We start from the raw sequence: 13,154 nt of genomic DNA on the forward strand, positions 1-13,154 counted from the left end.
AAAAAAAATAAAGCCAAGTTGGGATTAAATTAAATTTATCGCAAATACTGCAAAAATTAATAAACAACTAAAACTTAATAGAACTTAAGATAAAAATGTCAGTTGATGAGAAACTATACTATGAGGTACTAGAAAGATTGAGCAAGCTTTCTATTGACTATTTGAAATTCGATCATGATGTTACCCCAAATATGGAATCTATGGGGGAAAAACTTAAAGAGCAGGCAGAAAAGCACAGTATTGACTTTGCAAAAAATCTATTAATAAAATCAAAGGGTAACGAAGGCTTATTTTTTGTTTTGGCTCATCATGAAACCGACACAAAAATGAAGAATCTCGGGCAAATCTTTGGTGTGAGTGGAAATAAGCTTAGATTAGCTGATGAAGATGTTATGACTGAAATACTCAAGGTAAAGAGGGGATGCCTGACTCCTTTATCTTTAATATTTGAAAAATCAGGAGGAATACAAGTTTATTTTGATGAAAGTCTTAAAAATAAGAAGATATTTGTGCATCCCTTGATTAATACTGAAAGCTTTTCAATCCATATTAATGATATTGTAAAATTTGTTGAATCATGTGGAAAGAAAGTTAACTGGTTTTCCGTGGATAATTTCGGCGAAGAGAAGCCAGAAGAATCCAAGGAGAACGAAAATTTGCTCGGAATTACAGCAGACAAAATAGCTTCTTTTGCAGACTGGTATTCCCAAGTTATAATAAAGTCTGAAATGATTGAATACTATGATATCTCTGGGTGTTACATATTACGTCCATGGAGTTACTTTATTTGGGAAACTATTCAAAGCGTTTTCGACCAGAAAATCAAAGAGCAAGATGTACAAAATGCCTATTTCCCAATTTTTGTAACGCAGAAAAAATTAGAAACCGAAAAGGATCATATTGAAGGGTTTTCTCCTGAAGTTGCGTGGGTAACCAAATCAGGAAAATCAGATTTGGTTGAGCCAATAGCTATCCGTCCAACCTCTGAAACAATTATCTATCCATACTTTGCGAAATGGATTAGATCACATAGGGACTTGCCACTTAAAATCAATCAATGGACTTCCATTGTAAGATGGGAATTCAAGCATCCAACTCCGTTCATTAGAACACGCGAATTCTTATGGCAAGAAGGTCATACAGCTCATTCCACTAGGAAAGAGGCTATGGAAATGGTTGATATTATTTTAGATGAATATGCATCTATTTATGAAGACATTCTAGCAACTCCTGTAGTTAAAGGTACCAAATCTGAGTGCGAAAAATTCCCTGGTGGTGATATAACCAAATCAATTGAAGGCTTCATTCCAGAAATTGGTCGTGCTGTTCAGGCTGCAACTTCGCATTTACTTGGCCAGAACTTTAGTAAAATGTTTGATGTCGAATTCGAAGATGAAAAAGGCAACAAAGAATATGCACATCAGACTTCTTGGGGTTTGACCACAAGAGCTATTGGTGTTATGATTATGACTCATGGAGATAATAAAGGTTTAGTCTTGCCACCTAAGGTTGCTCCTGTACAAGTTATTATTATTCCTATCATTTTCAAAACTGTTATCACTGAGGAGCAGAAAAAAATCTGTAATGAAGTAGAGAGTGTTTTGAAGAAGGCTGGAATTAGAGTAAAGATTGATGATAGATCTAACTATACTCCTGGCTGGAAATATAACCATTGGGAAGTTAAAGGTGTATGTTTGAGATTTGAAGTTGGACCACGCGATATTGAAAAGAGGAGTGTTCGTGTTGTTGTTAGAGATAATATGGAGAAAATGGATATTCCAATTTCCGAATTAGAGTCAAAGATACCAAAGTTGTTGGATGAATTCCAAAGTAGACTGTTTTCAAAAGCTAAGCAAAAACAACAGGAATCCATTGTAAAGGTTGATACATTTGACAAAGTTATGGATACGCTGAACCAAAGGAAGATGGTTTTAGCTCCTTGGTGCGAGGAAGTTTCATGTGAGGAGGAAATTAAAGAGGAAACTGCAAGGCTTAGTTTAGAAAATGAAGATAATCAGGCCATGACTGGTGCAATGAAGTCCTTGTGTATTCCTAAGGATCAAACATATAAATTAGAAGAGGGAAAAACTAAGTGCTTCTTCTGTGATAAGCTTGCAAAGAGATTTACACTATTTGGAAGAAGTTACTAATCTTTTCACTTAATCGTTCAAGATCGTAACTGAAAGTTTAGGAATAAAAACAAAACCATTTCAAATATTACAGCTATTGATCACTCTTGATTTTCAAATATATTATGTATTATAACTAATAAAGTGCTAAGTTTAACTTATCAGATAAAAACATTCTACCAATTCAGATCAAGCCTTTTAATTTGCTCTCCAATAGCATTCACATCTTTTCTAACTTTGGTTCTCCTGTAAAAGATGGGACAGTCTCTTGAAGTGCAAATAATGTCTTGGAAAGCACTTCCTTGGCACCTTTGGCACTGAGTCCAGAGTGAATTATATTCTATTTCTTTTTCTCTGAACTCATGAAGTTTATTAATAAGTACCGAGCATTCCATATTATCTTGTTTAGAGCAGTCTTTACAAAGTGTTCCTTCTTTAATTATTGTCTTACAGTTCATGCACTGAAGGCCCTTCTTTACAAATCCTGCCAAAGCACCTCCTGTAACACTTAATACAGTTACAGATCTTGTATGGCTTCCAGAAAAGAGCTTCTCAGGATCTTTCATTACTCCTTCAAAAACTCGAATTACCGAAGACTTTAACGTATCTACATAATGTTGTGTATCAATTGCAAGGTTCTTTTCGAGCACATATAATGGATCTTCGGCACGGTCATACTGAGGTTGGCCCTTAGCACCTTTAATTACCACATAAGAGACTCTGTCACCAATGTTAGGCGCAGACCCTGGGTCTCTCAATTTGAGCCTTTTTGCTAACTCAACATGAGCGAGCTTTGCAGTATAATCATCTTTGCCAAGACTCTTGCTAACTACTAAAAGAGACAAGTCTATTTTATTCTTAAGTAGGTCTGAAATTACATTTTTGGTATACTGTTTGGCCGCTTCAACATCTTTATCGACTAGAATCTTTTTTAAGACAGTGTCAACCACTTTTTGTACAAGAAGACAATTATCTCTTCTAACTGTCTCAATTCCCTTACAATCAATTCTCTCATGGAATTGTGGGTTCTTGAAAAGCACTCCAGCATATCTTTTTTTATTCATCAATAGAAATGGACAATATACCTTTTCAAATTCCAATTTAATTGGTGGTATAAAGAGTTTACTGATTGAAGTTGCAGCTTCTAGACCAAGCTTCATCGCCTCTTCGATATCTGAGACTCCGAACTGGATCATCACAGAATCTGTATCGCCATAAACTACTTTGGCATCGGCAGAATAACCATTTTCTTTTCTGTAAATCTTCTCAACTTCATTCTTAGTAATATCAATCATTGCTCTACCATATGAAGTAATACTTGTTGAAAGCTCTAAGCATGGAAGTTGACCTCCCGCCACTGCACCAGTGTATCCATAAACGCTATTTGCTGAAGTCTTTAAAGCAAGTTGTCTGCCATCCAAAATAGAGATTAATGTTGGATCAGTCGTCTCTGCCATTTCCTTTTTGGCTTTCTTTCTTGCAGCTATAAGTTCTTCAACAATTAATGGAAGAATACCCTTTCTGACTGAAGATAAGACAAAAGAATGACCGGTTGGAGAGGTCTTTCTTAACTCTTCTGGTACATTCTTAACATAACTTGGAGGAATTAATGTAGAATAGCAAATATTGTGAGCAATCATAATTGAAGGATACAAGGAAGCAAAATCCAAAGTAGAAATTGGGTCCTTATAAAATCCCTTTAAAGGCTCTAATACTGTTGCTCCTTCAAATTGGTTCTCCCCATCAGACTGATTCTTTACTGTTGGCATAAGAAAGTTTGTAGACTTACATTTCCTCAAAATTTGGCTTGTAACTTTAATCTGTTGGCCTCTACTAAGCAAAATATCTATTGTGGTACCAGTTACTCTCGCCATTTCTATAATATTTGGGAACAATTTTAAATGTTTCATAAGTCTTAATGGAAGTAGGGAATCTTTTAGACAATATATTGCAATTCTTTTTCTTGTCTCAGGATTTCCATCTTGCAGACCTCTTATCATGGAGTAATGGACATCTTCTTTTTGTTCTTTTAAAAAGGTTGTGGAAACATAATTCAAAGAATAGCTCTTTAATTTGTGTTCTCTACGAATCGTCTCCAAAATATCCCAAAGAATCCTTCCTTCAGTATTAATCAGTTTACTCTCGTGGGTTCCAAAAGCCCTGGATGAAAATCTGGTATCTTTACTCGTTACTTTGGTATTAACTAGTCTTGTAAAAAAGAAGAAATCATTCAACTGAAATAACTTGGCTCTTTCTAAAAGGTAATACATATCAAAATTGATGCAATTGTAACCTGTCATAACATCGGGATCCACCGCCACCAGAAAATCCTTCCATGCTAACAACATATCTTTTTCAGACTCAAACCAAAATACAAAAGCTTCAGCCACTGATGCACACTCTTTAAGCGTGAATATTACATTACAAATGGATTCTGGGCTATCTAAAAGTGTTACTACTGAAGATATTTGGATAACAGAATCTTTATGTGGTTCTGGAAATCCTACCCCAGATTCTGTAATACACTCAATATCAAAAGAAAGGATTCTAACGGGTGGTAGTGATGCCCATTTTCCTGAGCTCCCAAGCACTACCAAATCGTTATAAAAAAGATCAATTTCTATTTGGCATGAGCTAATTTTCTGATAAGGGCTTGAACTTACAAAACCTGCATCCTTATATTCAAATTCTTGTCCTCCAAGTCTAATATATGATTTTTGTCTCGGAATAGATACCCATGATCCGGTACTCAAATCTCCATCAATTAAATATCTTAGAATAAAAGGGATATTGGCTTCGTAGGCCTGAGGAATACAATCCAGGTTTCCATTTTCTATCATAGATCTGCAAGTGGGGACTAAGTTTGGGAGTTGTAGAGTGATCTTGTAGAATTTGGAATCTTCTATTTCTGATTTACCTTTGTAATGCATTATTGATTCTTTTTTCACAACTTGGATACTAAGGACTTTATTCTTCCCTTCTGCTGTTGAACTTAGGCCGCTTTCTATTTGACCTTTGATCTTTTCTGGATTAGGAGGTGTGCTTTTAGGCACCTCACAGTAGAGATACGGAAAGAAGCCGTGAATATGTATTAAAACTGTTATTCCGCTTTGAGTTGACCCAAATAATTGTATTATTGGTGTCTCAATGTTATCCTGACTTGTTTTATTAGAAAATACACCATAAGAGCTTGAATTATACTTTTCATAAAATTCAGATGATGGATTCTGTGAAGGAAACCTCCCAGTTGAAAACCTGGCATCCAATATACAAAAATCCAAACTATCATCTTTTGAAATATTCCCATATTGTGGGTCAAGACTAACTTTACTTCTTCTCCATCTATCTAGACAATTCTCAAAAAGCTTTCGCGAAACTTCTGTGCTTTCTGGAGTAAATCCTACAGTAGAAATGATCTCTTCTTCTTTTTCCAGCATTGTTACTTCTTGATACTCGCTTTACTTTCTTTTTTATCTTGACAAGAGAAACTCATTCAGTTTAAGGCAAGCAGATGGCGCCACCTCCCCACACTAAACTAATTAATTGCCCATTGAAATGAATAAGGTACAAAACAGTCAATTTATGTTTTTGGGTATTTTTACGCCAAAAAAAAGGTTGAGAATATAATTTCTTTTTTCCTTCAACAAATTGGCAAACAATATAACCCAATAAATGGAAGATGAATCTGGATTTCAAGGAAAAGCTCACAAGAGTAGCCTAGAATCAGAATTAGCATGGTACAAGGAAAACTCTGAACAAATAAAAAACGATTTACTTTCTAGATTGAATCGAAGTAAAAGTTCCAGCTCAGAAATATCTTGTGTGCTACAGAATGAAACAAATAATATTGGTAAAATCTTTTTTGGAAAGCCTATTGGAGACTTTTCCTCACTCTCAAATGTAATTCAAAATGTCTCGAAAAAAATTGTTCTCAATAGTGACAACCATGCATGCACACACCTGTATGCAAACACCGGTATTGAAAGTACATACATGGCAGAAAATTCTGATAGTCATGTGGGTAGTCATGTGGACAAAAAGATTAATAAAAATATAAAAGTTGAAGAGTTGGATGAGGATGAAGAGGAAGTTATAGAATTAAAGGTATTAGGTCGAGGATCAGAAAATTTAGTCGAGAGTGCATCAAGTTCGTCTTCGATTAAGGAGAATCTGTATACGATTTTGAATATCCAACAGGATTCTAACTTTTCGTGTATTAAAACAAAGTCCAGAAAGAATGCAACTAAGAAAAGCTCGTCAAACGAGAAAAAGTTATTGAATAACAGGAGGAAAGTTCAAGTCAATGAGAATGACTTTGATTGGGAGAGGGATGATTTTGAATGGTCAGAAGATATGAAAAGGATCAATGAACAAGTTTTTGGTAATGAATCATTTAGGTCGAATCAAAGACAGATAATGAATGCAGTGGTTTCCCAGCGTGACGTTTTTGTCATGATGCCAACAGGAGGTGGAAAGTCACTTTGTTTTCAGCTTCCTGGCCTTTTAAAGTATAATAATCCCGCAAGTGTTACAGTGGTTATCATGCCGTTAGTGGCACTAATGGTCGATCAGATTGAACAGCTAAATATCCTTGGTATTAAATGTGCCGGTTTGAATAGTAATCAGTCGGTAGACGAGGTGAATCATATTACATCATTGTTGAAGAAGGGAGATGCCGAAACATGTCCGACTTTTTTATTTGTGACTCCCGAGAAGCTTAAGCACTCAAAGACTTTGTTTTCCTTGCTAAGGCAAATTAACGATGAATCCAGACTCTTAAGATTTGCGATAGATGAGGCACATTGCGTTTGTCAATGGGGATTTGACTTTAGACCTGACTATATTCAGCTCTGTAAGCTCAGAGAGGAGTTCCCAAACGTCCCAATCATAGCATTAACTGCAACTGCCACCCACAGTATTTTGAACGATGTAACCAAGCAACTAAAGATGCGATCCCCTGTCATTTTTAGTCTTTCTTTTGACAGACCAAATCTGAAATACGAGGTGAGAGCCAAAAGTGGAAGCAAACAAAAGATTCTTATGGAAATCTGTGAGTTGCTCAGGTCTCCGCAGTTTCGCAGATCTACGAGTATTATCTATTGTTTAAGCAGAAATGAGTGCGAAGAAGTCTCCAAATACCTAAACAAAGAAAGAATTTCCGCAACCTTTTACCATGGATCTATGAAGGAAGAAAAGCGAAATTTGGCTCAGAGAAGATGGATGAATGACGAAAAGCAGGTCATGGTAGCAACGATAGCATTTGGAATGGGAATCAACAAAAAAGATGTTAGACTTGTAATTCATCTATCCATGCCAAAATCCTTGGAGAATTATTACCAAGAGAGTGGTAGAGCTGGAAGAGATGGACTGGAGTCTAAATGCATATTATATTACTCTTACAAAGATGTCTCTAGGCTACAAACGTTAGCAGGGGTCAATATTGAAAAACCTTCCAAGAAGTATTATGCTTCCAAGAATAACACTTCAAGCAAGTCCACAATTGATGGACTTTTAGGAATGGTGAAATATTGCGAGGAACAATATGAATGCAGAAGAACAATGATTCTAAGTCACTTCGGAGAAGATTTCAAAGGTAAATGTAAGGTTAAGTGCGATAACTGTATGAGATCTGAATTAGAAAAACCAACTACCGTTGATGTGGAAAGTATTGCTCAACAAGTCTTCCACTCAGTAAGAATGAGCCTTCGAGATCAAGCTAGAGCTACAAAAACATACGGATTTTTAACACTCTCTAGCTTAGCAGAAATCTTGAAAGGTAAAAAGAGGGCAGATAAACCATCAAAAAGCGTTCCAAAAGAATGTATTGGCCTTTTGAAGGATGCGAGTATTTGGAAGCCAGGAAATCTGCAAAGATTCCTACATTTATTTATTGTGAATCAGCTTTTTTCTGAAAACTTGGTTCAACTCAAAAATGGCGTATCGGTCGCTTCACTTAAAATTGACAAACATTCGGAGAATCAAGGTATTCATGAACTCGACTTTTCATGTTTCAAATCCTTCCAGTTAGAGTCCATCCACTCTACGCCAATTCCAGAATCAAATACTATGGATTCCGATCATAATATCAAGTCATCCCTTTCCTCGTACTCTAATAACTACCAATCAATCTCTCCCGATAATAATTGTGGTATTATTCATCTTCAGTCTATCTCTAACAAAATCGAGAGTTTGACTCATGATAAGAATCTCAAGGATTCCAGAAGAAAAAGACAATTCAACGACAAAGGATCCCCCCATTCAATAGCTAAGAAGAAGCAGGCAAATTTGATCTGCAAAGAGCCTAAAAGTGAAAGCGAAAAGCTCAAAGATTTTAGAAACCAACTACTCTTACTTAGAAGAAACTTAGCTGCCGAGTTTGGGATCTCTAATACCAACTCTATTGCATCAAAAGAAGCTATCGACGCTCTTGTTGAGAATCTCCCACTTTCACTGGACGCTCTTAAAACTCTTCCTGGATGGGGCGCAAGGCAAAAACTTGAAAGATTTGGTCTCAGATTCATCTCAAAGGTCAGAGATTTTGTCGACTCTAAATCAACTAGTATGTTCTTTACTGAACAAAATTATACCTGTCCCATTGACCTTATTAATCCTGAAGATCTGGACAAAGAACTAGATCTTATTTGGCAATAAATTATTATTCTTGCATTAGATTTTCCCTATTAAATTCTCTCCATATTAGAAATCTTTTTATCCAGATTATTCTATTCAAATTGGTTCTTCATTGTGATTTGTTCAATGCTATGACAGTTTTGGCGGGAACTGCATGAAGCTTTTGTCCGTAATATGCATGTGCCCATTTGGTGTCGAGACTTTTTATGAGTGGGAGTTTCCGCCTGAATTGTTTCTTAAATGAGGTTTCTGCCCAAATTTGCAGACTCAACAATTTTTTGGGCCTTCATTGCATTTCCAAGCTGCTTATCAGCCGGTGATTTATTAAACAGAATTCCATTGAAAGATACACCGAGCTTGTTGATGAATTGTTCCTGTTGTAAAAAGTTGGTATTTTGAGTTTTGGATCTGCTATGATACTTTGGAGCTGGAGAGAACTCTACTGGAAGGCAGTTCTCTAGCTTGTTTCCTGTGAATGAAATAGTTTCTATCGACCTTCGATGTCTAAAGTTGTATTTAAATTTAGTCTCAAGCTCTATTAAATCTTTATTTGTATTAACTAAATTAGTCTCCTCTTCGCTATTGGTGAAATTCTCATCATTAGAGATTTCAATACTGCTTGAATCGGAATTGCAAAGGCCAGTGTTTGATTTTGAGTTTATTGAAATTGAATTATCATCCATTAAAGTATTTTTGCCAATATTTATTTTTTCTTGGATACTATTTGAGAAATAATGCTTAATTTTTGTCTTGAGGTCATTTGCTGTGCTATTCAGTGAATCTATCTTGTTCAACAGTTCTAATTTATCTTTTTGAAAATGTTTTTCTTGCTTAAAGATTGATATTTCCTTGAATTTATTTCTTGTTTTCTTCCGAAGATTTGAATTCCCTTTCCCTTCTAAAAGTTTACATTTAATGTTAAAATGAGTGCAATTATTGAAAATGAAGTTCAATTTTCTTAGTTCAACTGTATGAAGTCGGACATCCTCCAACTCACAATCATTTTTAAGACTTATTAAAGCAAGAAACATTTTTGAGTAGGAAATCACCATCAATTTGTAATATGCGTCAAGCTTACTTAAATTTGTAATCTTTTGTATTTCGCCACTCATTGTTATTTTAAAAGTATTTGATTCATTTCTCAAACTAATTTCGCTAAATATGTTTCCAAGCTTACTTTCAAGCTTCTCCTCGCATTTTTGTGAGTCTTTTGTACTTTTTCTCTCGTTATTTTTCTTAAGCCTTTGTATAGCTAAATTGTTGTGTTTATAGCCATCAAAAACCATCTTTTGAGGTAACTCCATACTTTTACTTTATTTCTTTACTTTCAACTTAAATTAACACCTAAATATTGAAATCTACATAAATAAGCACAAATATATGAATATATATATTAATCCAATATATATATACATATATATATATATATATATTGGATTAATATATAATTTTAGTATAAAACATTCTTTTTGGCACGGTCTTGGTGAATTCTAGAGCTATTCAAAAGAAGAAAAAGGGATTAAATCTACACAATTTGAATTTGTTTGACAAATTCGAATCCCTATGTGAATTTTAATTTATCTACGGTACTTCCGCCCTGTCATTGATATATGCACCCGAGTGTGCACACAGCCTTGCCTCGTACTTGTACGAAAATAATTTTTAAAGAATAATTAATAAATAAATTGAGTGAAATCTGGCATATTTCAGGCATGTCTACTCATTTATTCAAAATAATCCTTTTTTTTATTAAACTTTTGATTTTCATGCATCATTAATTCTTCTCCCCCACCAAACTAAGCATCTTTTTTTGACTAGATTAATTTTAGTAATTACTTTTATTTTTTTTGTATCCAATAAGGAATAAACTTTTTTAAAGTTAAATGTAGTTTTAAATTATACTTCTAAAGAAACACTTACAAGAACTTAAAACTATTTTATTCATTAATTCAAATTAGTTTTAGTATCTCCTATCTTCTTTATTCATTCGTCTATCACCCTCTCCCCCTCATTTATTTTTATTAATACTTTGACATTTACCGGTGCATGCAATTTTGCTTGCATGAAATTCATGTGGGCAATGCATGAATTTCAGAAAAATATTCAATACCGGTGAAAAATTTAATGTGGACGCATGCAATAATGGTATTATGGGACTAAAGGAGGAAAATTTCGGGTATAGGATAGTAAATGTGAAAGAAAATTAATCAAGTAGAAATTGGAAAAGGAAATAGAATAATTATTGATAATTTATGCATATTATCGTAGAAATTAATATAAATATATGTGAAAGAGACGGAAAAAGAGTTATTTTTTTTTTAAGAGTTTAAATATAGTTGATTTTTATTTTAAATTTGAATAAGATTATTAAATAGGAGCCAATGAATGAAAAGAAGATTACTCCATTCCAGGAGGTGGAGAATAACAAGAAGAAATTGGAAGTTTATGAAAAGCAGGACTTGAATGAAAAAAAGAAAGAGCTTTGGATAATTTTAAAAAGTCTGGGAGCAATTACATTAGTATCTGCAGTAATGAATCTGATTTTGGTAGGTATAATGATATTTATGGTAAACAGTCTGATTAAAGGCATAATATCTGAATATTCCAGACAAATAGCTATTCAAAAAGGGATTTTGTCAAACTTTGTTGAAAGGAATTCAAGAATAGAGAAGAGTGCTCATAATGAAAGAATGAGTATAAATGATCACTGGAAAAGAGGAGCTGGAATACTTCCATTAAATATGCTTTACAATGCGCCACTAAAGAGTCTGGAGAATGTAGATGCCATCATACTGGAGTTTGACGAGCCAGAGCAAGTAGAATCTGAGAATCAAGAAAAGAAAATCAAGGGGAAAAAGCATCAGCATATGTATCATGTTGAGTCCATTACAAGAGAGGTCTCAATAGAAGAGATGGAAGGAGAAAAATCTCAGAAAAAGGAGGAGGCTGTATTAAAGTTTAATTTGACAAATGAGGGGACACTCAGTGTCTACAAAGAAAAGGCCATTTTAAGAGATAGGTTAGGGAACAAAGTGCACGAACTAATCTTCGAATCAAAAAATCAAAATTATGAAAACCAAAGCAAGGACGCAGAAAAACTGCTTAGATCTGACTCAAAAGAAGAGGAGAGTGAAAGAAAAGGAGATAGCCAACCTAAGCACAGGAAGCTAATATCTTCTAATTCCCACAAACACTCGGCATCCCATTCTTTAAAAACTCAAAGTGGTTATATGGCAGCTGTATGCAAATATGGATGCGGAGAAATGGGAGTAACATACCCTTACTACTACCGTCCCTTCTTTGGATATGGGTTTCCTTTGCTTGGAACTGAACCTTACTTCCAAAGTGGATATGGAGGTAATGTCGAAACTGCTATGAATAATAATATGTTCAACCCTGAATCAGCGAGTCCTCGCCCTCCTGGAGTACAAGCAACTCCACAAACATCACCATTTGCAATGGGCGAGAATCCATATAGCTATCCATACTCATCTAGCCCAGGAGGAGGATACTACTATTACTATAACTTCTACCCTCCCCCAATAGGACCAGAACCACTCCCATACTATGAAGAAAGCTATTACTACACCCCACAAAATACTACGGAAGAACAATAATTCTTTTCCCTTTTTCACCACTCCTTTTCCATCAAGTCCTTACCCAAGTATAAGAGTTAAAAGTTCTTTCTGACAAACATTTGAGGCCAGATGCTCGATTATTATTCCAACTTTGCATGAATCAGTCATTAGGTAATTTTGACGGGTTTTGATTTGGCGCCAACTTCTTCATATTCCATAAGAAATTTGTTAAGGTCAAAAAATCGAGGGATTAAAGTTGAGAAGAAAAAGGCAGATAATGGAGGGAGACAAGGAGAACAGTTCTATTCAAGCGATTGAGAAACTTCAGCTGCTACAAAGAGTTGTGGAGTCACAAAAAATGATAGCAAAGTTGACTTCTAGGTGTTACAAGAAGTGTGCTGTGGGTGGATCAGGAGGTGGAGGAAAGAGTCTAACAAAGAAGGAAAAGCTTTGTTTATGGAACTGTGCCCAGAATTTTCTTGAGAGCTCGGAATTCATCACTTCAAGGATCACAATGACGGAAGATACATCTTCCTCCAATAAAAAGGACTCAGAAAAGACACAGAACTAAACAAGTTAACAAAAAGTTCCAAAATAGAAATTATCTCAAATCCAATGCCTCACAGCTATAAATAATCTCTAATGCAGATTAACTTATTGAACAATCATTTAATCATGTTTCTAAAAAAAGCCGAGAGATATGTTCAACAACTTGGTTCTGATCTATTACGATTTATAATCTTCAGATTCAAACTTAAACAGAGACTACTTATTTTTGAGTTACCAAACCCAATCAAAATAAATGATTCGTTATTAA

At 34.8% G+C, this 13,154-nt stretch overlaps 6 protein-coding genes across 6 annotated transcripts; 4 read left to right on the top strand and 2 right to left on the bottom strand.

Annotated features, from left to right (window-relative positions):
- Window positions 1-95: 95 nt before the first annotated feature.
- ELE39_003578 (proline-tRNA synthetase class II aaRS) lies at window positions 96-2,150 on the top strand (the record flags this gene model as incomplete). The annotated part of the gene is made up of 1 exon (XM_067346682.1): window positions 96-2,150. The coding sequence occupies one exon, from the start codon at window positions 96-98 to the stop codon at window positions 2,148-2,150; it is 2,055 nt and encodes a 684-aa protein (XP_067199995.1).
- Window positions 2,151-2,305: 155 nt separating this feature from the next.
- On the bottom strand, window positions 2,306-5,566 carry ELE39_003579 (DNA polymerase delta catalytic subunit; the record flags this gene model as incomplete). The annotated part of the gene is made up of 1 exon (XM_067346683.1): window positions 2,306-5,566. The coding sequence occupies one exon, from the start codon at window positions 5,564-5,566 to the stop codon at window positions 2,306-2,308; it is 3,261 nt and encodes a 1,086-aa protein (XP_067199996.1).
- Window positions 5,567-5,801: 235 nt separating this feature from the next.
- ELE39_003580 (DEAD DEAH box helicase) lies at window positions 5,802-8,780 on the top strand (the record flags this gene model as incomplete). The annotated part of the gene is made up of 1 exon (XM_067346684.1): window positions 5,802-8,780. The coding sequence occupies one exon, from the start codon at window positions 5,802-5,804 to the stop codon at window positions 8,778-8,780; it is 2,979 nt and encodes a 992-aa protein (XP_067199997.1).
- Window positions 8,781-8,995: 215 nt separating this feature from the next.
- On the bottom strand, window positions 8,996-10,063 carry ELE39_003581 (uncharacterized protein; the record flags this gene model as incomplete). The annotated part of the gene is made up of 1 exon (XM_067346685.1): window positions 8,996-10,063. The coding sequence occupies one exon, from the start codon at window positions 10,061-10,063 to the stop codon at window positions 8,996-8,998; it is 1,068 nt and encodes a 355-aa protein (XP_067199998.1).
- Window positions 10,064-11,140: 1,077 nt separating this feature from the next.
- Window positions 11,141-12,376, top strand: ELE39_003582 (transmembrane; the record flags this gene model as incomplete). Its single annotated transcript, XM_067346686.1, has 1 exon — window positions 11,141-12,376. The coding sequence occupies one exon, from the start codon at window positions 11,141-11,143 to the stop codon at window positions 12,374-12,376; it is 1,236 nt and encodes a 411-aa protein (XP_067199999.1).
- A 116-nt stretch (window positions 12,377-12,492) lies between these two features.
- On the top strand, window positions 12,493-12,908 carry ELE39_003583 (Tim10 DDP zinc finger domain-containing; the record flags this gene model as incomplete). Its single annotated transcript, XM_067346687.1, has 2 exons — window positions 12,493-12,508; window positions 12,571-12,908. 2 exons carry the CDS (start codon window positions 12,493-12,495, stop codon window positions 12,906-12,908), a joined length of 354 nt encoding a protein of 117 aa, XP_067200000.1.
- Window positions 12,909-13,154: the final 246 nt, after the last annotated feature.

The sequence above is a fragment of the Cryptosporidium sp. chipmunk genotype I genome, assembly GCF_004936735.1.
Source record: "Cryptosporidium sp. chipmunk genotype I strain 37763 chromosome Unknown contig_7, whole genome shotgun sequence".
NCBI classification, from domain to species: domain Eukaryota; phylum Apicomplexa; class Conoidasida; order Eucoccidiorida; family Cryptosporidiidae; genus Cryptosporidium; species Cryptosporidium sp. chipmunk genotype I.